The sequence below is a fragment of the Oenanthe melanoleuca genome, chromosome 20 (genome assembly GCF_029582105.1).
Source record: "Oenanthe melanoleuca isolate GR-GAL-2019-014 chromosome 20, OMel1.0, whole genome shotgun sequence".
Lineage (NCBI taxonomy): Eukaryota > Metazoa > Chordata > Aves > Passeriformes > Muscicapidae > Oenanthe > Oenanthe melanoleuca.
The window spans coordinates 5,344,273-5,367,439 of record NC_079353.1 but is presented as its reverse complement, the minus strand read 5'-3'; the positions used below and the strand labels follow the sequence as shown (position 1 = coordinate 5,367,439).

Here is a 23,167-nt window from a genome sequence, read left to right as displayed (position 1 = left end):
ACCAAACAGAGAAGAAAGGGGAGAACACATGAAGCTGTGGTGGCAGCTTGATGCCCTGGACTGCAACTCCCTGCCACTGCCCCCCCACCACCCCATTTTTAATTACAAGCAGCCAAACTGTAAAGGCCTTAATAGACATCTTAATTATTGCATTAAAGTTTGAAATGGAAAATTCCTCATTACTTGCCATGCAGTAGGTCACGGCTGCAATAAATGGTGATATTTTGCTTATTACAGGACTGGGTGCCCTTTGAGAGCTGCTGTCTTTGGGGCATGTCCCAGCCCTGGGGAGCTGCCAGGTGGATGTTAGATCAGATCTCTGCTGTGAGAGCATCTGCTTGTGTACTCCAGGCAAAACTATCAGTGAGGAGTGCTCTCTGCTATCCCTTTTCTCCTCCAAATATTGCTGCTTTCCTCCTGTGTTTTGCTTTCCATCTGCTTGAATCTATTTATTGATTTAGTGTTATGCAAACTGCAATAAAACAGGATCCTTCCAATGATCTCCAGCCAGCTATGGAATATATCCCAAACAATTTAAATACAAACCAACCAGCAGCAATACAAGGTACCTGTCAGCCTTTAAGGCCCTTTTACACTGTGCCTGCCCCTGCTTGCTCAGGGCAGGCTGGAAAGCTGAGATCCAGCCTGGGACACTGACAATTTCAGGAAAGTGGCAGAAAAAAGACTTCTAAAAGGAAAGGGAAAAAAAAAGACAGAAAAAAAATACAAAAACCAAACCCTTCTTTTCTCTCAGGCTCTGCACATTGAAGAAGAAGGGCAGGCTTTAAGGTGAGTCTTTCTTGGAGCTGAAAAGCCTTAAATCACCTAAATGACCTAAAAGGTCAAAAAAGCTCAAATGTGCATGTCAGGGATTATTGATACCTCTGTAAGGAGAGCGAAAAGAAGGGAAAGTTGAAGATAACTTGCACTCTGCTCAATTATCCTCAGCATCGTTTTTCTGCCACCAAGTTTCACGTTGGCATTTTTTCTGAACACATTGATGAGAAAATTAAAAGGGGTCTACAGCAGTTAAAGATATTCTCTTGATTACATGACCCTATAGATGAGGTGTTAAAATCCATTTAATAGCTGTTTCTCCTTTTAAAACGTGTCCAAAACTTTTCCACCCCACAATAACTGCAATTGTCCTGTGAGGGGTGAAAATGAACGCTGGGACAGCAAATCCTGGGGCTCCCAAAGGCAGCCAGGGCTGCTCGTGGGCTGTGCCAGCTGTGCCAGGCTCTGCCAGCTGTGCCAGCTGTGCCAGCTGTGCCGGGCCAGGCTCAGCGCTCTCACCAGCCAGGAGCTGCCACATCCCAGATCTCACAGCTCCCTCTGTTGGCATCTGCTCGAAGCTATCAGCGAGGATGTATAAAAAGGTGGAAGTGTGTTTTTATTTGTTTTTTAGCATGATCGCCGCGTGGAAGGTGATCTGCCTGCGGGGTGTGTCCCACCTCACCCAAGACTCTCTTGTTTGTGTCATTCTCTTAACAAGTGGTTCTGGATCGTGGCTGCTGCTGCTTTACTGCCCACACCTTTGTGAAGGCAGCTCTTCATTCATTTTCCCCAAATCAGTGAGAAGATGGAGCTGGATGAACTCCGAGGCTGATGAACAAGTACACGTGAGGATGCTGTGAAAATCTGCCAGCCCAGATATTCTCCCTGCACAGCCTCCCCCGGGAGTTATCACATCAAATGTACTCCTCTGTCCCTCACTGATCACACAAATTAACACCTCTGCAGTCAAAGGCAAACCACAGTTTGCAAATGATTCGCTGCCTTTATTTTTTTTTTAGGTCCTTCCATAGCAAAAACTCGCAGACCACAAGCTTTGGCTTAAACAAATAACAGTACAGATATGCAAATCGGTTTCAGTACTTCACTGAAGAGGTATGATGATGAAACAAGCCTCAAGTGCAGGTCAAACATTTAATTTCTTAGCCAGTTACAGAGACAGACAACTTGGACAGCTCACTGGAATGTTAGCTGGATTCACAGAGAAGGCACAGCCAAACATTTGCCTTTGAAGATCAGTTCCAAATTTCCCAGCTGGCAGATCCAAGGGGTGGCCAAGCATCCTGATTCAAATGTGAGTGATTTAAACTCATTAACTCCTCCACAATAAATGGTGCAACCAGCAAAGAGAACCAGAATTGACTCCCTATGCTCCTGACCTGCAGCACTGAATGGCCAGGGAAGATACTCTAAAACCCACAAAACCCATGAGGGTTTGTTTTGTTTTTCTATAGAAAAGGCCATGCAAGCAATCTGTTCAGACTGGACAAAGGACAAGCTGACAGAGATGGCTGCACTGCCTCAGGCCTCTCTGGCAAGCCTGGCTGTGTTTGTGTTTGCTGTTACTGGGTGTTCTTCCCAATTTACCCTTCTCAGCTCCTGGCTCTGCAGCACCCCAGCACAGAGTGGTACTTATGGTGGCAAACAGCCTTTCAGAGAAAAAAGAGCACAGAAGGGGAAAAATAAAATACTTTCTTATCTCTCTGTCCCCAGTCAGGCCACACTGATTCTTTATTCCCTTGGGAAGACATCAGGCAGCTGCATCCTTCTCTAATTCTGCCCATTGGTGACTCTGCAATTAAAATGCTGTCAGTATTTTCACTACAAATCAGGCTATTCAAAAACTTTACATGGCTCCAACAGGTCTTCCAAGAAGAAATTTGGCCAAAAAAGGTGAGGAAGAGGATAATGGGAGGGTTTTTTTTCACCTGAACCTATAGCTTTCCTGCACTGCAAGGTCCTTGGGAAACCTGCTCCTCAGCCTGAGTTTTCTGGTAAGCACTAGAGAAACCCAAGGGATCCTTTCAGGCTGCAATCAAGGGGTTGGAGGAGAAGCAATGAGTTGCTTTAATATAAAATTCTCCTTTAAATTTGATCCTACAGACCAAACACTGGAGGCTGGTAGATCCTCCCCTTCAAGAAATAGTGTTGGATTTGGTGGGAGTACCACTCAAAACAAGCATGCAGAATCAGGCCTCAAGTACATAAAATATAGGATTTGGAGCTTAAATTTTAAAATATTTATAAATAACTTTAAGACATTCAGGCTCAGAGGTGTCTACAGCCAAGTATTTCCCTCTTGGGAACCACAGGGATCCACATCCCTGTGGATGCCCGATGCAGAAATTTGATTTATGCTTAACACAGAAACAAAACCTGCCCATGCCAAGCTCTTTGGAAAGTCTCCCCCAGCCCTTTGAGAGCACGTGGGGGACACATGTAATCATGCAGAAAGCATTTGGGAGTTGCAGATCCACAGCAGAGTGTGACCAGTTCTTCCCATCCACTCACAGCACTTGACAGAACAGCTGCAGAGGGATTCCTCAGCTGCTGCTGCACAGCCCAGCTAAGCCTGACCTGAGCTCAGCTCTGCTCTCAAGGTGGAGCTGCACCTGGGCTCAGGGCTGGGTGAAGCCAGCAGGGGCAGAAGGGAGAGCTTGGGTGCTTGAGCAAAGCCAGGCTTGGCTTGGAGCCCTCTCCCAGCTCTGTGACAGCCCCACAGCCCTGGCTCCAGGGCACACATCCCCTGAAGGAACCTGGGATTCAGCTCACAGCCCTGGGAGCCTGGCTGGTACCTGCAGCAGAAGGAAGGCACACATGGGGTTAAGGGCAGAGGTACTCGTGGGGACATTCCTGACACACCTCAGAGGACACCTGGTGGCACAGCAGCCCCAGAGCCAGGTGGTCCCAGGACATGGAGAAGCAACTCCCCTCAGGAGGGCATGGAGCCACAGCAGCCTTGGGAGAGAAGCCAGGTCAGCTGCTTTGGCCACAAGGATATTTGTCCACGAGACACAGACTGGGACAAACTGGTCCCACAGAGCACATCCTCACTGGAAATGTTGAGCTGGACGGCTCTGCAAGCCACCAGCTACAGCCCTGAGCAAAAAAATGAACCCTAAATTTCTCATCTCCCATGAGTTTCATCCAGACCCATTATGTACTTGGTTTCAGCATGTTTTTTCCCTGTTAAAACACCTAAAAAAAAAAAAAAAAAAAAAAAAAAGTAAAATGTTCTTTGGCACTTGTGCAAGAATGATCCGTAGACGTGACACTTTCCTGTCCTTCAGCTGCTCCTTGGGTTCATCTCTAAAGATCCACATACACAGAGTCTGTGTCCACCCTCTGGGCCTCTCCAAACAGGAGGAATGTGCAGAGCCCAATGCTGTTCACAGCAGCCACCAGGTTGAAAACAGAAATCCAGGAGCCAGTGGTCTCAATCAGGTATCCAGCCAGGTACACACAAATGACACCTGCAGAGAAGAGAAGCACATGCAAGGGCTCTGGATCCTGCCCTCTGCAGGGAGAGGGCTCCCCAGGAAAGGAGGAGCTGAAAGGATGAGGGAAGTACTTTACCTAGGAGGGCTCCACCTGTATTTGCAACCCCTGGGAAGAAAAGGTGTGGAAAGAAATCATGAAAACCCACAGGCATGAGCAGTTTCATCACAGCTTGCACCAACCCCCAGCCTGCATGCTGGGCAAAGTTCTGATCATGGAATCACTGACTGCTTTGAGAGGGATGGGCCTTGAATCTCATCTCATTCCACCCTCTGCCATGGGCAGGGACACCTTCCACTATCCCAGGTGACTCCAAGCCCAGTCCAGCCTGGCCTTGGACACTTCCAGGGATGGGACAGCCACAAATTCCCTGGAGAAGTGGCAGAGACCACTGACACAGCCCCAGCCCATCCCTGGTGCAGCAGAGCAGCTCACAGGTACAAAAAGGCACCTTGGTGGTGTTGCCTGCCCCCAGCACTGGCAGTTTGTCACAGAAGGAAGCTGAGACTGCACACACAGGGCAGACACTGCCCAGAGCTGCTCCTGCTCAAGCCCTGATGTCCCCAGCAGATGCCACCTGTCCAGCACAAAGCCCCACAGCATCCTTACCAAACAGCAAGCCAGCACACGAGGGGGCCAGGTCCTGCACGTTCACTGAAATGCCACTGGTGAGAAACACAGGGGGGAAATAAATGGCTGTTTGAATGGAACACTGTAGAAGATTTTACTTCCCCTAAAGTAGGCCCCTGGGACTCCATTCCTTAAGACAAAGAAATTCCTGGAGATGAGGCCCCTATCCCTTATCAAAACTCCTGTTATCTTTTAGGATTCCTATTGGTTCTTAAAGTGTCACAATAATTGGTCCTTTTCTTACTTAGGATTTGAAGATAATTGGTTACTTTGTAATGTGTAGATTTTATTGGTTAGAAGTTCAATCCTCTAAAAACCTGTAAATACCCTTTGTTGTCTGATGTAAGTAGACTGTTGTTGGCAATTTCCCTTCGAAGAAATAAAGTTATCTTTGGAACTGTTGCAGCACAGCCTCAAGCCTTCATCCTTTGCTAGTGAGTAGCTGAATGGTTGTGCTACCCAAGTTCTGAGCTATCTGGACTTTGTGTAGCTACCCCGGGGGTTGGAAGGCATCCAGCCCCCCAAAACCAGCTACAGAACACAACTGCTTTTCCATCATTTACACACCTTGCTTTGTCAAACACAAGGAAAAGTCCTGGACAAGAAATGGCACTGGCAGGAGAAGGGAGATGCTGAGAGCAAAGCAGGTGAGTATCAGAAGGAAAACAATTCAACTCAAATGTTCAGAGGGGCCACAATGCAATTCCCCTCCTGCTCCATCTCCCTCATACTGGCTGGTCCAAGCCCTCCCATGCTGGAGGTTTGCTAGATGACATCCAACCCACAGGGCACTAAACTCCACCAGCCCCACAGGGTCCCAAACACAATGCTCAGGGAAGTGCCAGCTCTTGTTCTCACAGTCAGGATGGAGGCAGCCTCCTCTGAGACCCCAAAATGTGCAGGGCAGCTGAGGCCACTGTCCCCATGGCTCTCCTTACCTGTGGTTAAAAGTCTGCAGTCCAACAGAGGCTGAGGCAAACACTATTGCTTTGCAGAAACTGGAGGTCTGGCCCAGGCACAAAGCAAAAATGCTTGAGACACCAGAGCCAATGACCTGGAAAAAAGGGAAAATTAAACAACACAGCATGTTTTCTGTAAAGAAGAAAGCAACTCCTGCCACGAACAAACTGTTCCCTTTTCCAGTGCCATGAGTTTGTGTGCACTCTCTGCTCCTCTTTTTTTTCCCCCACAAAGTCCTTCAGTGTCAGAAGTCTGTCCAGAAGGATGTGCTGCTGCAGATCAGAGGACACACTGTGTTCTCACCCAGCATTTCTATTTCTGTCACCCTTGTATTGCTACTTCCTCAGCACCTAAGGGGTCATTTGGAATGAGCAGGGACAGGTTGTGAAAGAAAATCCCTTCAGAGCACTCACTGTGCTCGTTAATCCAGGCTCTGCTCCTCAGCCAGGGTTTTCCTCTGGATTTCCTCTCACACATCCTGACCACCAGTTAATGTGCTAAGCCAGAAAATCTTCCCTTTTTCCATCTATAACCCCCAGCCCAGCCCCATGCAAGGTCTAGTCTGCCATGTAATCAGAGTTTATCTGGAAACTCAGGTATCCCACAGCTTCAGCTCTCTTACCTGCATGAACTTACGAATGGTGATGGTTCTGTACCCTGGAGAAGAAAGGGACACTTGGAGTTAGGCACAGCTCACCTTGTTTCCAGCCAGGAAACTACAACAGGGGTAGATTTCAGATGCCCAGATTTCATCTCTGGGTGGATATTATGGATGAGGTCACAGGGAGCCCCAAACACATGGATGGGGTTTGGACACTGGAGAATTAATTTTGCTTTTGTATCAGATACTCACATTGTCTATTTGCTGTGTCTTCTCCCTGCCAGCAAGCCACCTCCTCCCACCCAGGTTCTCTTCCCACATCACATAAGAGGCTGAGGAAAAGCCACAAAGAGCTCTCACCTTGACTGACTAAGTGATCAGACAGAAACCCACTGAACAAGCTCGTTGGAATTGCAACCAGCCAGGGGACTACATTAAACACCCAACCCTGAAAAGAAATGAAAACCAAGAGAGATTTGTTGTCAGAGTTTGTTTGCAAATGTTTTGACAGTCTGTGGTACCTGTAGAAAGGAGAAATAATGAAGCACTCAGGACTTTTTGCAGCACCTCCTTTGCAGAGCCAGCTCTCAGCTCTCCATGCCCCACTCCAAGCTCTTAAGGAGCAGGTGCATCACAGGCTTGTGGCATTTGGACATTTGTTTTTTTGCTTTCCTTCTTCCCCAGCAATGCTGCATTGAGGGCAGAGGCAGAAAACTCTGGGAAAGAGGGATTAAATGTGGCAAAATTAACTGCTCAGCAGGATGATGTGGTGGGGAGCCACAGAGCCCTGGGAAGCTCAGTGTGGGTTTCCTGTGGGTTCCCAGAAAAGCTCCTGGCAAAATTTCCAGCTCATTAGCAGTGTTACAGTGTGAGGCTGAGGGAGCAGAGCTGGATTTCCTAATGGCAGGATTAGGTAACATTATGGGTAGCAGCATCCTTCGGCCTATTTTCAATCAAGTGAGCTGCAGCTGTAATCACAGACATTAGTGCTCAGCTGGATTACAGCTGCTCAGAGGCACTTTGGTGCCCAGGTCCCACAGGAGCTGAAATCAGCGTGGGCTGGGCTGGATTTCCTCTCAGCTGGTTGAACCTACTCCTGCATCCATGCATCCATCACCCCCAGCATCCCCTCTGCCCAGAGCCAATCTCCCTGTGGAGGCATCTCCCCATCCTGACTGGATTTGGGATGCATGGGAGGGCTTAACCATCTCCTGGAAATCACACCAGGGTCCATCTGCATCTTTCCATGCCTTTGAAATTTGGGTTTTGGTCATTTTTGACAATGTTAGCCCATGGGTTTTGTGGGGTGCTGCTTCTGCTCTCTGCCAACAGCTGGGGCTGCCCAGCACATCAATCCCAACCTTGTCTCATCCCACAGCCCATCACCCTCACCCAAACCTCCACCACCTTCACTCAGGTGGCACAGGCAGCTGCCCAGCTCACCTGCAGCAAGGGATTTTGGCCAGCAGGTGACACAGGCTCCCCACATTCTGGATTCTCATCTATCCTTTAAAATCAAGCAGCCTCAGTCCCGTTTCTAACTGCACAAAGTGATTTTCAGCTGCAGGAGCACTCTGTAGAGCATCTTACATAAGGGCACCATGATATAATGCTTAACAGATGGTAAATTACTGCTGCACAAGCACATTACTCGAGGTGCACAGATCTTGTCACAACAATATGTTTGCTGGTTTAACACATGATTTTAATATAAATATCAAGTATGCCATAAAGAGCTTTACATGTGTAATATGAAAAGGCATTTGTAAGCAGCTCTGGAAATTGTAAAAACCTAACAGAGCCATTGTGGAGAAGACTGTCTGAGTTTCTGAGAACAAGAAGAAAATACCAGCTCTCAGCCCAGATGAGTACTGCCTGAAAAATGGAGTATCATTTGTGCTGAGGAGAGGGAAGCTTTTGTAGTATGTTTGAAGAACACGTTATTAATGGTAATTATCATTTTCAAAAGCAGGTCTGAGCTGTACAATGTCAGTCCAGCTAAAAACCCTGTAAAAAAAACTAGGAGTGAATGGTGGTTATTTGCACCAGCATAATGCCATGAACTTTGTGCTAGCTGGAAATCATCTTTTCCTCAGAAGAAAAGCAGTCTATAACCCAATACAACCTGCTGTTCCTGCACCCTTCAGCATCCCTAAACAAGCAACCAGAAACCTCTGCAGCCTGGAGAGATCTCTAGAAGTATCTGCAGCGATGCCATGGTTCCTAACCCCACAGGGGAACCTCCCAGCTCCTCCTACAAATCCCTCTGCCATCATCTTCCTCCCCCTCCACCCCTTTTGGCAGGTACCCAGCACAGCAAAGCCTCTGCTTTGCAGCCAACCTACCTTGGATTCGGGAAAAGTTTCCTTAAAGAAAGTCGGCAGCCAGGAGAGGAGGGTGAAGAAGGTGCTGGCCGTGGAGAGCTGAGCGATGATGACAGCCCTGAAAATACAGAGCTGAGAGGAAACAATCAGCAGGGACAGGTCATGCTGGCTGGGAAATGGGCACTGGCTATTTCAGCTCCTGACTGAAATCCCTGAGGTTTTTCTCATGGATAACTACTCCTTTTGGCTTCCTGAGGTTTTTATCATGGATAACCACTCTTTTCAGCTTTCTCCTTGCAGCTGGCTCCTTCTCTACCCCACCGCACAGCCCCGGGGCCAGGCGAGGTTAATTGAAGTGCTAATTATGGCACTGGTCCCTTCCAGCCCTGCAAGAGCCCTCCTGCTCCGTTTAGGGTTTTCTAGGGATTTGTTGTCATTGTTATTCGAGGCAGGAATGGATTTGCTGCCCTGCAGCCCCATCCTCCTCCTCCTCCCCGCCTTAAAACAGCCCTTGGGAACACACTTGGACGAGCTTCAGTACCCACTGCAGCATCCCAAAGGAAAAATGGCCATTAAAAAGATGTTTGCCAGCAATGAGAGCACAGCCCGTGCCACCCAGTGCCCCCGAGCAGCACTCCTTAGGAGCCCATTACAATCAGCATTTCTAACAAGACCCGTGGAAAACATCACTCCAGAGGAGCACAGGACTCATCCAGGGGGAACAGCCTGGGAACGAGAAAGATTTGCCAGTAACAAGATTTGCCAGCCTGACAGTCCTCTGGAGCACAGACCACCTCTGCCAAGCTTACCTGTTCAGCTCTTTTTTAATACAGAAGGAATTAGAAAACTGGTTCTGCTTCTCAAATATATAAATAAGTGGACAAAAGCCACAGAGGCAGAAGAAATAAGCCCAGAGAGGAGAAAACAGAGGATGCTCCCAGGCTGGCCAATGCATGCAGCTGCCTACCAGATTGGTGCCTTCCTGAACAGCTGCTTCCAGGGAACTTTGGTCTGCTTGGGTATGGAGAGGCCTCTCATTAAATAGTTCATGGGGATGGTGAGTTCTGCATGGAAGAGAACATCCAAGGAGAGCTGTGGTCAGTAATTACCTGTGCAGCCCTGGGATGTTGCTGTACAGCTTTTAATCTCCTTCTAACCCTTGGATTTTTGGCTCTACCAGCACTGAATGCTCATGAAAACATCTTGTTAACAATGACCAAAATTTTTCCACACCCCTCCCTACCCAGCCACCTTCACCCATGTGTTATATCTCTTTTATAATTAAACAAAAGTCCCTTGGCAGGGGCCAGGTTTGGGCTCTCTTCATCACCAGGCACACACCCAGCTCTCAGTGAGCTGGGCTCCTACATACCAGGTCACCCTAATAATGCTGTAGCCAGGTGTAATGGTTGGTCCATATGTGGAATTACTCCTAGGCAGTTATTTGGGAAGAGATATTGTGGATTAACTGGTTTTTAAAAGCTCCATGTGTAGATGCTCTTAGTTTAGGGTAAGTATCTTGCCCTGCTTTAGCTTAATCCACTTTGAAGATCATGCTCTGTTTTGTGTTTTCACTGGTGCTTAAAGAGTAGTGAGGAGCCAGATCAGGCTCTCAGCAATGATATAATCCAGCATGGGACTTGAAATAGGAAATCAGCATTGCAAGAGCTCAAATCCTCCTTTTTGGGTTGGGGATCTTGGGTGAGACACAGCGTGTATTATAGAACAGATCTGACACAAGCCTTTGTGTGAAACCAGGCCTGATCTTGGAAACACACAGGATTTGTAGAAAATAACAGAGAGGAAATCAGTTCCCAGATCCTTGGGAGCACTGCCAGCCCCAGGGATGCAGCTGCACTCACCTTTCTCACTCAGGAGGTATCTGCAGGTGCAATAAACCCAGAGCAAAGTGAGCAAACCAGAGAAGTAGAAAACGCTTTCCCAACCATACCAGTCCAGGAGGAGAGACCCTGCACCACCAATCAGCAGCGTTCTGCAAGGGAAACCACCAGATTTACTGGCCTGGCTGAGAGCTCAGACTGAGCACATCGATGGGACACTCTCCCTGGGGCCAACACTGCTGTCACTGAACCACAGAATCCTAAAATTATTTGGGTTAGAAGGGACCTAAAGCTCATCCCATTTCACCCCTGCCACAGACAGGGAACTTTCCACTATCCCAGGCTGCTCCAAACCCCATCCAGCCTGGCCTTGGACACTTCCAGGGATCCAGGGGCAGCCACAGCTGCTCTGGGCACCCTGTGCCAGGGTCTCATCACCCTCACAGGGGAGAATTTCTCAGTCACTGCATGTGTGCGTGCTGCCTCCAGTGCCAACATGGCTCTGCAACATGTCCTGTTCCCTGAGTTGCATCTCAGGCCAGATCCTCACTGGCAGGAGAAATCCCAAAGGGAACTCACTCTCACCTGCCCCTCACTGAAAAATGGTCATTGGGGAAAGAAAAGGAGGTTGCTGGTGTGCAGAATGTGTAAAGCAGCAAAAGAAATGGGAACACTGGAAAACTAAGTGATTCAACACAGTGATACTTCTATTTGGCTTTTAATCAGCCCTTCCATTTAGAAAGGAAATTCTGATGGAGATCAGCAGGGATGGAATTCTATTCTTCCCATCTGTCAGAGAGGACAGGTGACCAGTGTCAGGCTGACCCTTGCTCTTCCTACTGAAGTAATTAAATGTTGCAAACAGTCTTTCTTTTTTGAAAAGAAAGAGAAAACAATACATAAATCCTTGGCAGGCAGAACAGCAACTGCCCGAGGCTTCCTCAGCTGCAGCAGCAGTCCCTGAGGACCCATGAAGCCACGTGTACTTTGGGCTGTGAGTTTTGCCTCCAACTATTTAATGGCATTTCATCACACAGGATGTCCATGGACTGTCACTGGCTGCTCAGAGGCCTTTGGACTCACCCAAACTGAGATCCAGTCCCCACTGTGCTGTAGGTGAAGGCTCGCTCACCCTCCCGGACCCTCTGCGACAGCAGGCTGGCCAGGGAGGGGAAGTACACCCCTGGGAGAAACAGGAGCAAGGCAGGGAGAAACAAGGCAAAGCAAAAGCAAATTTAAAATATCAAGAGTGAGCTAAACACTGAAACAAAGCAGCAAAACCTTTAGTGAATTCAAAACAGGCGTATAAATTAAACTGAGTGGATCCATCGCCATCAAAGGTTTGTGCCTTCCTTGCAATCCTGTTTCATCATTACCACTGCTACTGGAAATCCACCAGTGCCAATGCACTTCCCAGTGCTGCAGCTTGGCAGTAGGGAAGGAAAATCACTCCAAATTATCCAAAAGTTTTGGCAAGGGCAAATTTTCTCCAAGTGTTTTGAAGGAGTATTAAAATGTGGAAAACCAAAAATGACCAGAGATGATTTCCAAAGCCGGCAGCCCCTGTCTGGCAGAGAGATTTCTACAGGGGAATGACTTGTCAGTGACTTTCTCTAGAAATGTCACTGTTTTTTCCTCTGGAAGTTCTGGATGTGGAGGCAGTTTTGAGGCAGAGAATTGCTCAGACACTCATGGGGAGGGTTCATGCACTGCCAGCCACGGGACTTGCATCTCAGTGTGCTTGCCTCTGGGCAAGGAAGCCCCTGAACAGACAGACACACAGACACAGTCAGGACAGGGGTCTCACCTTGCAGCAGCCCCATGAGGAACCTGGAGGAGGTCATAAAAACCAGATGGGCTGAAGTGATGTGTGTGAGCAGCGGGGTGAGGAATGTGAGGAAGCCCCAGGCTGATGCTGAAAGGAGGAGGACTTTCTCACCTCCTATTCTGGAAGACAGAAAACACATTATCAAACACAGGAGGGCAAAAGGGCAAAGCCCTGCAGCCAAGACTCAAGTGCCCTTCCCAATTTAGCCTGTTTTTAAGAGCAACCTTTTGGTCAAACCTGTTCTTCCCTTGGCCCTTGGGGAGTAGCTCTGACCTTTTCCCTTCCCACCTCCTGCCCATCCCACTCCAGCACTCACTGATCACAGAATCTGATGGTGGTGGTGGTGGGGGAGCCTGAATGCTGCCACCATTCTGCTTCTCTTAACCACTGAGGGTGTTTTCCACTTGCTCTTTTACGTCTTTTACCATTCAGGTTTCTCCGGGTGTTTTCTTGCAAACTCTTAAGAACCCTAATTAAATAGCACAGTGCTCTGCACAGATAATGCATCCCTTCCAGGCATGGGCTCCTCACAAAAGATTTCATAGAAAAGCTCTCTCACTAAGAGCAGATTGGCTGGGGAAAGGGACTCAAGCACGTAATGATTCAGATCCTCCCTTACAGCCAGCTGGGGAAATTGTTTGGTTTTTAATTCATATGACACAATGGAGACAGTTTTTCTAAACATGATGGAAACAGTGTATGGGGACTTGCTGGAGAAAAGTCTGCAAGAGAATATAGGGCAGAACTGAAAACAAAGATCACCTGTGAAGATCAAATCAAAAAAGCTGAATTCACAGGATCCTAGAATCACTTCCAGGGATGAGAAATTCACAGCTTCTATCTGGACAGTCTAAATTACCCACATCCCTTCCCAGGCAGAGCTTCTCCCACGGACACACCTGACCCTCCACCCATCGCTGTGAAACCTGGCACTGCCACTGCCCAGAACCGAGGGGCCAAAACCAACCCAAGCCTCATTCAAACAAGAAAACACGAGAATGATTTCCAGTACTGATCACTGATGTGTCCTCCAACGATCTGTGTCAAGCAGTAGCCCCAGAAGAAGCTGCTGAGCACGAGGCCGAACTGCTTCTTGTCCCAGTGGAAGTGGGAGCTGAGGGCCAGGGCGCAGATGGGCACGGTGACACGGGCACAATACAGCAGGCACGTCCCCAGCAGCAGCAGCAGCGTCCACACACGGCTCTGGGGCCTGCAGGGAGGGACAGCAAGGTGGGAGAGGGCAGGGGGATGCTGGGCACACAGTGGGTCTGTGCACAGAGAGGATTTAGGGCTTGGCTTTGTAAGCAGAGCCTGCCTCGATAAAATGAAGGTCAGCACAGCTCTGCCGAGGCACAGCCTCTGACACAGAGTGTGTCCCATCTGCTGGCTTTCAGGATGCCAACCTCATCCCAAACACTGCCTGACCCCAGCAGCAAAGGTCTGTCCATAGGCTGCAAGGTGGAACAAGCTGCTTGGGCACCACTGGCTGCAGGTGGAGGGAAAGGCAGAACAAACCTGTTTGTTTGCTTTTCTGCCCCCAAACTAGAAACTGCTCTTTAAAAGATAGCAAAGGAAAGGTCAGGGCATGAGGTTGGAAGCACCTGCATGAGACACACCCCTTGCTACCAACATTGATTATTTGCATTTCTACCCACTCCTCAAGGGAGGTGCTCTGTGTGTTACCCTTCCTAAAAAGGAGAGATATGCAGGAATTCTTCAGAGACACAAGACTTGATGGGCCTGAAGAGCTCAGAGAGAAAAGCAAAATAATTAAGCCTGGACAGATAAGAAATTTTAGATAATAAAAGTCAAAATATGTTAACAGAATAGATACTCCTGGTGTGTGAATTCTCAGCCTCAAGAAAAGGGCTCCTACAGGCTGGAAGTAAGTGAGAAGCAAGTCAGTGATGGCTTCTGGAGCAAACAAACACATTTTGCTGCAAATATCAGGCCCAGGCGTAGGCAAATCCCTTTGCCATGTCACTTTGGGTCCCCTGCTTTGCCAGTGAATTACAGAGCTAAAAGCTGAGTAAGAGCACCCACTATTGGTACTGTCTGATCATTTCTATGCCCAGAGGCCAGAGAACCAAGCACTGAGCTAACAGACTCTCTGCTCCAGAGGAATTCACTGTACCAGGGCAGTAACCTCTGGGCTTTCCACCCTGCTAAACACACCCACCCTGTGGGAAACAGCCCGGGTCACCTTTTATATCAAACAGAGCCTTGATTTCTCTGTACTGGGAATATGATAAATGTGGGTTAATCCCACACAGCACAAACCCATTTATAAAGGTGCAAATGGGGAGGTGAAGGAACAATGAAGAGCAGAACGGGGCAGGTGAACCTGCTGGAGGTGGATTTATTGCTGTTTCCTGACAAGGCAGATAAGCAGCTCGGTGCTAACCTCTGGCAGGAGGAACTGCAAGTGTTTCAGCTGCTCTTCAGAAGGTTGGAACTGTTGTTACTGTGCACACGCACGAGTGCACAAAATAGCACAGGAACTGGCACAGCTCACCAATCTCTGCTGGAGGAACAGTGGCCAGGGCTTGACCTGCCCCAGTCATTTCCACCAGCTGGGAAAGGCTCTCAGAGCCCCTCCTGGGCTTTCCCTGAGAGGAAGCTCTTTTCAATCATATCCCCATTTGCTGCAAAGCCAAAGTTGGGCAGGTTTTTAACCACCAGCCAGTTCCAGGAACAGTGGCTCCCCTGACTCCAGCTACAGAAAGCCCAGGGAAATCAAAGGCTCCAGGACCCTGCATGTCTGGGTCAGAGAAACCCCAGCAGGATAATATGGGCAGGAGTTTTGGGGCATAGAACCCCCACCAAAGGCAGGTGGGGATAACCAGCCATGGAAAACCTTCCACAGAGCCCTCAGGGTTGGGATAACTCCAGGTACAACTCCTGCCTGCCCTGCCCAAATGGGCTGCTGCAGTCCTGGGCCATAATCTCTGCTATCTCCAGCAGCACAGCACTGGTAAAATTGAGCTATTGAACCTGCAACAACCGAGGTGACAGAGTAAAGCACAGCAGCCAGTGATGTGTGGAGGTATTTTCTATTATTCAGCCATCAAGATAATTTCCTAAATAGTGCTTTTCCCCTGCAGCAAAGGGAGACCTTTATGAGCTTCCACTGGAGTGGGGCTGAGCTGTGTCTCTCCAGTCATTCTGGTGTGCTCAGAATAACCTGCAGTTATCCTGATAAGCACAGCAGCATTTTAATAGCAGATCAACAGTTCTTCCTTTATCCTAAACCCTGTATGGCTCTGCAAGGTGTAAGAGGGAGAGAAAAAGACCTGAGCATCTCAAGGGGTCCTTACTCTGTTTCTCTCTCAAGAGCTCCTCTCCAGCTGATGTTCTGACAAAACTCCAGGGATATATTTTTCCCTTGACTTTTACTTTTATTCCAAAGCACTAAATAAATCTCTGGGTGTATGACACACTCTCAATGTTCTCTTTGGCCGCTGCTCCATTCTATACTCTCTTCCTTTATGTTTAATTACATCAGTAGGGATTGTGCTCACAAGTGGAGAATATAAGGATGGCTTCAGACTACCACTTCCTCCACAGGCACATCCAGCTAGGAAAATCCACCCAAGGATTATGAGTGTCAAATGTAATCAGTAGCTGCTCACACCCACCTGGAAGCATGGCAGGAATGATTTCCCTGCAAGGACAATGACGTGCTTGCATCACAGGAAAGAGCTTTGTAAATGCATTTTCTCCTAATTATAGTTATCACAGAGGCTGCAGATGAGTCAACGCTCTGCTCAGTGCAAAACAACAACAGCAGAGGTTACACAGGAGGAACCTGGACTGGCACAAAGACAGGAATTAAAACTCTCCTTCCAAAACTAAGGAATAGTGACAAACCAAAGTTTTCGTGGGTGACATCAGTCACCTGAGAAGTGAAACTTCACCGGTGTTAACAGATAAGATCTAAGGAGTGCCCTGATGAGGGAGGGAGACAGGATGTGCTGCAGACAAGCACCCTAAGCCAGAGCACAGGAAATCACAGGCAGTGTTGTCACTGGTGCCACCACGCCCCACTCACCCACCAGACCAAGCAGCACCTCCCAGCAAGCATCCCTGGGCAGTCCTGGCTGTATGAGAGACACTTCTGTGAGAGGGCCAGCCCTCCACACCACTGGCAGGCAGTCCCTGGAGCTTGTCTGGAGCCACCTAATTGATGTAATTTGGTGCTGTGTGATGGCAGTGGCTCCTCAGTGCCCAGCCTGTGCCCTCCTGACCTGCAATGCCCTTCTCCCCACAAGAGACAGGCACTGCAGGTGCATCCTCTCCTGCACATCACCAAGACCCTCCTCACTGAGCAAAGCAGCCATGCAGCTAGAAACACTTCCTATTTCACAAACCTCCAACCACCACCCAGACTATAATTAGCCAAGCCCTAATGATACTTCCTGGGTGGCTTTTTGAGCTGCCCAGTCTGATGTCCCTTGGTTCTCCTCCTCCAAATGCAGCCTTGGGCACTGGGTGGGAATGGCTTTGCTTCCAAGCATCCACTGATTTCCCTAAGACTCAGCTCCCACCAACCAAAAGGATCCCCCACTCAGGGCACAGTGGTTAGGATGGATTTTCAAGGATGCCTGAGATCCCCAAAGGGGCAAAAAAAAGCAAGCTGAGCTGTCTGGCAGTGGAAGCAGAGCCAGCAGCACAGGGTATCTTTATTTGCAGTGTGTTTTCCTGCTGGAGGAATTTCTCCAGTAGATGCCACAGAGCAAATATTTATTCAACTTTTATTTCTCTTGACTAGCCTCCCTCCTTTCCCCCAGTCTGCAGGGCTTTGGCAGACACTGCAGGTCACTGTTGAGAGGGACTCTCAGGACTTCAGGCTGTCAATTATCCCAGTTCAGCCCCCTCCCAGGCACAAGTCTGGACTGCCAGGTATTTTCAGGTGGTAAGAGAGCTGTGTTAGACAGCAAGGCTACAAACAGCCTGTCCCAGCAACAGCTCTTGGCCAGAAGCCATCTGCAGTATCTGTGGGTGTTTTCCATAACTGGAAGAAGAACTGGGAGCTGCAGCTCCTGATCTGCACAGGGTGGGCACAGGGGCCATCAGCAGAGCAGAGCACCCACCTCCCAGGGAGGGCATCTCTACCTCAGCTCCCCTCTCTAAAGTAAGATTAGAACCAGCTCTGTGGAGATGCAGAGGGAGCACCTCAGTGCAGTCACCCCCAGAGCCCCCAGCCCTCTCTCTTGTCCCAGCCACCAGCAGTGGGCACTCCCCAGACCCTGCCAGAAGGCCAGGGCAGGATGGGGATGAGCCCACACGTGGTACTGAGCTCCCAGCCACACCACCAGCTCCAAATCCAGGACACCCAGCAGCCCAAGCACGAGGCCACCTCCCAGGGAATGTCCCCAGCACGGGCAGCTGGTGCCTGTGCTCCCTCTGTGCTTGCTCACCTGTCAACCATGCTGTATCAGCACTTCCCTGCTCATCACCCATTCCCAGGGCATCATTTCCCTTCAAAGCCACTCTTTTCCAGCTTACCTGCCTCTAGCTTTAATTTACAGTCACCTCCACTACAAGCAGGACTGACTGACACGGCACCAACACAGCAGCAGTGCAGACACTCCTGTGCCAGGAGATAATACCCAGGTTGTTATTTTTAACCCTGTTTGACAGTCTTTTCACTTCTCACTCTTTGTTTTTCTCAACAATTTCTCCTTCAAAATCTAACATGCTTGTCAAGAGAGAGGCTTGGAGTAATTTCCACCCCTCCTCAAACATTTTGTCATGCTGCAGACCAGCTCCAAGCTAATGATTTGTCACTGTCAAAAGTAGCTTTGGGGTTTAGAGGAGAGTTGTTGGATTTTTTTTTCCCAATCCAGCTAGCAGCCAACAAGAGCAGCACAGAGGACACAGGGCTTTTTTTCCTGGGAAAGCTGCTGGCTTCCTGTCTGCCTCCTGTGCTCAAGCTCCCTCCACAGGGCTGCAGATGCCAACAAAGTGGTGTTCAGCAAAACGAGCTCTGGGTTTATTCCCTCTCTTCATTTCTTGCTTTTGGCAAAAGCAAAGATGAAATTAGATTTCAGCAGCTCATATGAGCTGGAAGTAGTTGTTGAGCCCAGGTGGAGGTGATGAGAAAACTTAATAATAAAGCAGAGGCGTGCTTTGCACACTGATCTGAGGGCATACATGGATCAGCCAGGAATTAATTGTGTGGCTTGCTTGTGTTTTCCATGGGAAAAAAGTTCTCAGCAAGGTTACTATTAAACCCAGGGTGAGGAACTTATACAACAAAAATTCCAACCACCAAAAATACCCCAACCAACTAAAGCTGCAACACCATGTTTGCAAAAGATGAGGGCACAGAACTCAGAAAAAACAACTGACTGTTGTCTCTGGGCAAAGATCAGGTGACTGGAGACCAGCCTGTGGCCAGGGTAGGACTCCTTTTATCTCTGGAGCTTAAAAAACTGCTATAATCACCCTTTGTCTTCAGGTGTAGCCAGAGGCTGGGAGATGCAGAGCGGCTTCAGGAGTCATTTGCTTCCCAGGACACAGAGAGTTTTTCATGCTGCATTTCCCTCCTGGAGGCACCATCCGAAATGTGAGCCCCACATCCACTGCTGGAGCTGCTGGTGGCTTTGCCTGCAACCTTCAGCAGCTGATTTCTCTTCTCACTGCTTTGGTCTTCCCTCAGCTAAACCAGAGATGCTGAGTGGTCCTGCTTTGGCATGTTAGGATCAACATTAAGAAATGCTCTCTATCTGTCCAGATGTGCTACATAAGCACGAGGGCTTTTTCAAGCCCCAAACAGAAATCTCCAATGCTGTTCTTGGAAGAGATGTGTGATAGTGGAGCCACTGGAAACCTGGAGAAAAATTTGGGAAAGGCAGGCAGGAGAAAACACAAGGCAAGAAGAGTGGAAGAGGAAGGAAAAGCCAGTTGAAGAAAGGGAGGGCAAAAGAAGTAGCATGAACAAAGACAAAATAATCAACCTGCCAAGATAACTCTTATCTCTCCTTGCACTGACAGACCTTGGAACCCTGCCTGGCATGTCTTTTGTTGGAGCATGAAAGGAGAACCCATGCCACTTCCCCCACTTGATAACACCTTGCCTCCATGGCAGTAACTCACTGCTTGGAAACTACGAAAGTTATTTATTTATACTGTTCACAAATTGCCTACCAAATTCACTTCACCCAATGAGTTGCTTTATACAACTTGACAAACCGGCTGGAATGATCTGATGGCTCATTGCCCTTTCTGCCCCTCTTACTCACCCTCCACCTGCCCAGTTTACTTTAGGCGATAAAACCTCCATAAAACCTCCCCAAAGAAGGGCGGTGACCACGCGTGTGTCTTCACTAAACAATGGGGACATGATCGCATTTCTGTGAACTGCAGCAATATAGATAATGATCTGACATGCCTTGGGGTTATCCTGCTGCTCCTTCCCATCAGCAGGATTCTCTCAACTATTAGCAGCACTTTGCATGGCAAGAATCACTTCAAAATCTGTCTCGATCAACAGGCTGTGTTCATCCCTTTTGTTTTGGAAAGCGTTATCTATGTTTTGCATTTTTCATAGAGATTTGAGAAACAGGAGAGCTTGTTCCGGTCAAATTGTTTTTTCGGTTTCTTTTTTTTTTTTTTTTTTTTTTTTTTTTTTTTTTTTTTTTTTTTTTTTTTTCCCTAGAGGAGAAACCTATAAACTAAAATTTTGCCTCATGAATATCTTGTGTCACTTCCCAAAGACTTAGGGGAAAGTTAGCAAGGGGGAGACACAGTGAATGAATTTTCTTAAGTGCTTTAAGGGGAAAGAATCTTCAAATGTTAAGCGCCTCTGTGCCGAAGGTTTTCTTTAACACCCACCCCGTCACTCTTAAGGTGAGCGTGGATTTGGTGAGACTTCCCAATCTCTGACTGCAGTGTGCCCCAAGGCGGGGGAAGGAGGGAGCCCCAGGTGCCACCACGGTGGCAGCCAGGCATCGGTCAGCTGAAACCGAGCCAAGTTCCTAAAGCACACGGAGACCAGGGGCTCCCGGTTTGAGAAAAGACTGACCATGAATTCCAGCTGCCCCACTGGTACTTTGGAATCATCATCTCAGGATCAGCCCCTTCTCCCACCTGAGGTCTTGGTGCTGGGGTGACTTTCCCGGGGTGGCAGAGAGGAGCAGCACCGCCCCAGGTGTCCCAGTCTGCTCCAAACACTGGCTCACCCTGCCTCTGCCTGTGCCCCTGCTGTTAAAAGTGTTCACTTGGGGTTTAACTGCATTTTAAGTATTTTAACGACTTTACATCAAGAGCAGTTCACGCTGTCTAGCTGCTGCCCAGCTCCTATTCCAGACTTTATCTTAATGAATGATATCGCCAGTACAAACATCCCCACTGGAACACTTCGATAACAACCTCATAGCGGTTTGTTTTTAATTCACTGATTACAGGCCAGAAATAAGATCAGTAGATTTTTTTTTTTTTCTTCTGTTATTCTGAGTAATTCCCTATCTTCCCCCTTCCTTCTACGGTCTCTGGAGTCCGGAGGAGTGAGACAGCGGGGCGGTGCGACCGTGTCCTATCCCAGAGGGCAGGAACGGGGACGGGGACAGGAGGGAGCCCCCAGCATCCCCGAAATCCTGTCCAGGAGCGGTGCGGGCCGCCCGACAACCTCCATCCCGGAGCCGCATCTTCCCCAGGGGCTGCGGGCGGCGGGCACCGAGGATGCGGGGTGCCGGGGACCGAGGATGTGGAGTCCCGGGGACTGAGATGCGGGGTGCCGGGGAAGGAGGATGCGGGGTGCCGGGCCGGGAGGGGATGCGGGGAGAGCGCGGCAAGCAGCGGAGCGGCTGCCCCGGGCTGGGAGCGGCTCCAGCCTTACCTGGACCAGTAGGGCTCGGCGCCGCCGTCCCGCCGCATGCCGTCGCGGGGGCCGCTGCCCTGGGGCACATTCCTGCCCCCCGCGGCCATGCGGGCAGCGCCTTCCGCCTCCCCGGCTCACATCGCGGCGTTCCCGGCTCCGGCCCTGCCTCCCTCCCCCGCCGGCCCGCGGCCACGTGTCAGCGCCTCCCGCCGCCCCCGCCCGCCGTGCCGGGAAGTGCCGCCCGCCCGGTGCCGCTGCTGCTCCCGGTCTGTGTCCCCCGGCAGCCCCGAACCCGGTCGGGACAGGTGCCGGCCCGCCGCGGGGGAGTTCGCCCCGTCCGGCACCGGCGAACCGCGGGGTTCGGCTCGTTCCCTCTTCCTCCGGTAATTCCTGACACCCCCATCGGCGGGGAGAGAGGGGACAGACCCGGATCTGTCCTCCTGTCCTCCACACCTTGGCAGGAAAGAGGGGATGGACCAGGGTCTTCCTCCCGCTCCCACACCTGGGCAGGAAAGAGGGAACGGACCCAGATCTGTCCTCACAGTTGGCCAGGAAAGAGGGGATGGACCCAGATCTGTCCTCCTGCTCCCACACCTGGGCAGGGAATCGCTCCCTCCTGCCGCAGCTCTCACGGGCTTGCCGGCAGAAAAGTCTCTGGTTTTTAAGGATTAGAAGCGAGTATGACATTGGCTTCCGAAGATAAAATAAATAGAGATAAGTGTTGTTACACTGTTGGATAGAGGCGCTGCCTTGCTGTATCTGAAAGAGATAATCAAACTCCTTTATGGAAATAAATAATTTGAGTGATGGTTATCTCAGTCCACAACAAGAGGACTTGCGACTCGCTTAAAGATCATGAACGAGCAGGCGGAGGAGCCCTGTTGAGGCATTGTTCAGGTGATACTGTGGCCGATTGCAGCCTGGAAGCAGGAACGGCAAAACTTCAGGCGAGCAAAGGATGGAGGAGCTCCCGCACAGCCTGAGCAAGGTCGTGCATGGCCCCTGGGAAAGGTACCAGAACTGTTGGGCTGCACCAAAACGTGCAGGTGCAGGGCAGACACCTCCTGTCCGCTATTCCTGCAGCCAGAAACCTCTAAATCCTCGGTGGAATTAAGCCATTAGCAGACTGATATTTAGGTAATTCAAATATCCTTCTCCCAACATGAATCCCTTGGCAGGTCCCTGATGAACAGTTTACTACATAAATCAGGAGGCATAGCACTATTACTGAGCTGAAGCTTTGAGAGTGAAATAGAAAAATGTTCCTTATACACAAAGACAGCTCCAGGAGAAGGAGGTTGCTGAAAAAAAGCAAAAAAACATCAAGCATGCTTTATCCTTTGATTTGGTATTTCTTCCTCAGGAAAAAAGATATCTGTCTCAAAAGGCCCATGGCATAGTCAGGCACAGGCACACAGACCTGCTGCATACACAAATACACTGAGGACACAAATATAATGAACTTTGCTGCAAGTAGAGACTGAGAGGAACCACGTGTAGTAACCAACTTAGCTTTCATTTTGTTGTAGGCTTTCCTCCCTTTATTTGAGCAGGAAATGAAACTAAGAAGTATTTTTATTCACTCTGCTACTGTCCCCTTTTCCAGAAGAGGGAGCCAAGTCATGACAAACTGCAGCCAAAAATGTAAACCATTGTTCAATGTATTTTGGGTTTTTAAAGTTGTGTGTATGCTTGGAGTTCAGTTAACTCAAAGCAGGAAGAGAGATGAGCTTTGATGCAACTACAGAAGTGAAATCCATGTAATAAGCTCAGAAAAGAGCTGAAGAGGCCTTGGGCATGGTAGAGTAACCACAGATCCAGAAAAGTTATGAACTCATAGCCAGGTATAAGGGATCCTGTGTTCAG

General features: G+C 49.2%; 1 protein-coding gene across 2 annotated transcripts; it reads right to left on the bottom strand.

The window, feature by feature from the left end:
• Nucleotides 1–1,763: 1,763 nt before the first annotated feature.
• SLC17A9 (solute carrier family 17 member 9) lies at nt 1,764–21,459 on the bottom strand. 2 transcript variants are annotated; one of them, XM_056507705.1, is made up of 16 exons: nt 21,320–21,439; nt 20,587–20,674; nt 18,999–19,015; nt 15,383–15,403; nt 13,490–13,687; nt 12,457–12,596; nt 11,733–11,832; nt 10,671–10,801; nt 9,776–9,872; nt 8,830–8,926; nt 6,845–6,932; nt 6,506–6,540; nt 5,862–5,977; nt 4,903–4,958; nt 4,372–4,401; nt 1,764–4,268 (listed from the first exon to the last, which is right to left on the bottom strand). In XM_056507705.1, exons 1-16 carry the CDS (start codon nt 21,406–21,408, stop codon nt 4,105–4,107), a joined length of 1,467 nt encoding a protein of 488 aa, XP_056363680.1. In that variant the 5' UTR covers nt 21,409–21,439; the 3' UTR covers nt 1,764–4,104. The 2 variants fall into 2 exon arrangements, with proteins under 2 accessions (XP_056363680.1, XP_056363679.1); XM_056507704.1 differs by lacking the exons at nt 15,383–15,403; nt 18,999–19,015; nt 20,587–20,674 and having other exon boundaries at nt 21,320–21,459.
• Between the last annotated feature and the right edge of the window lie 1,708 nt (nt 21,460–23,167).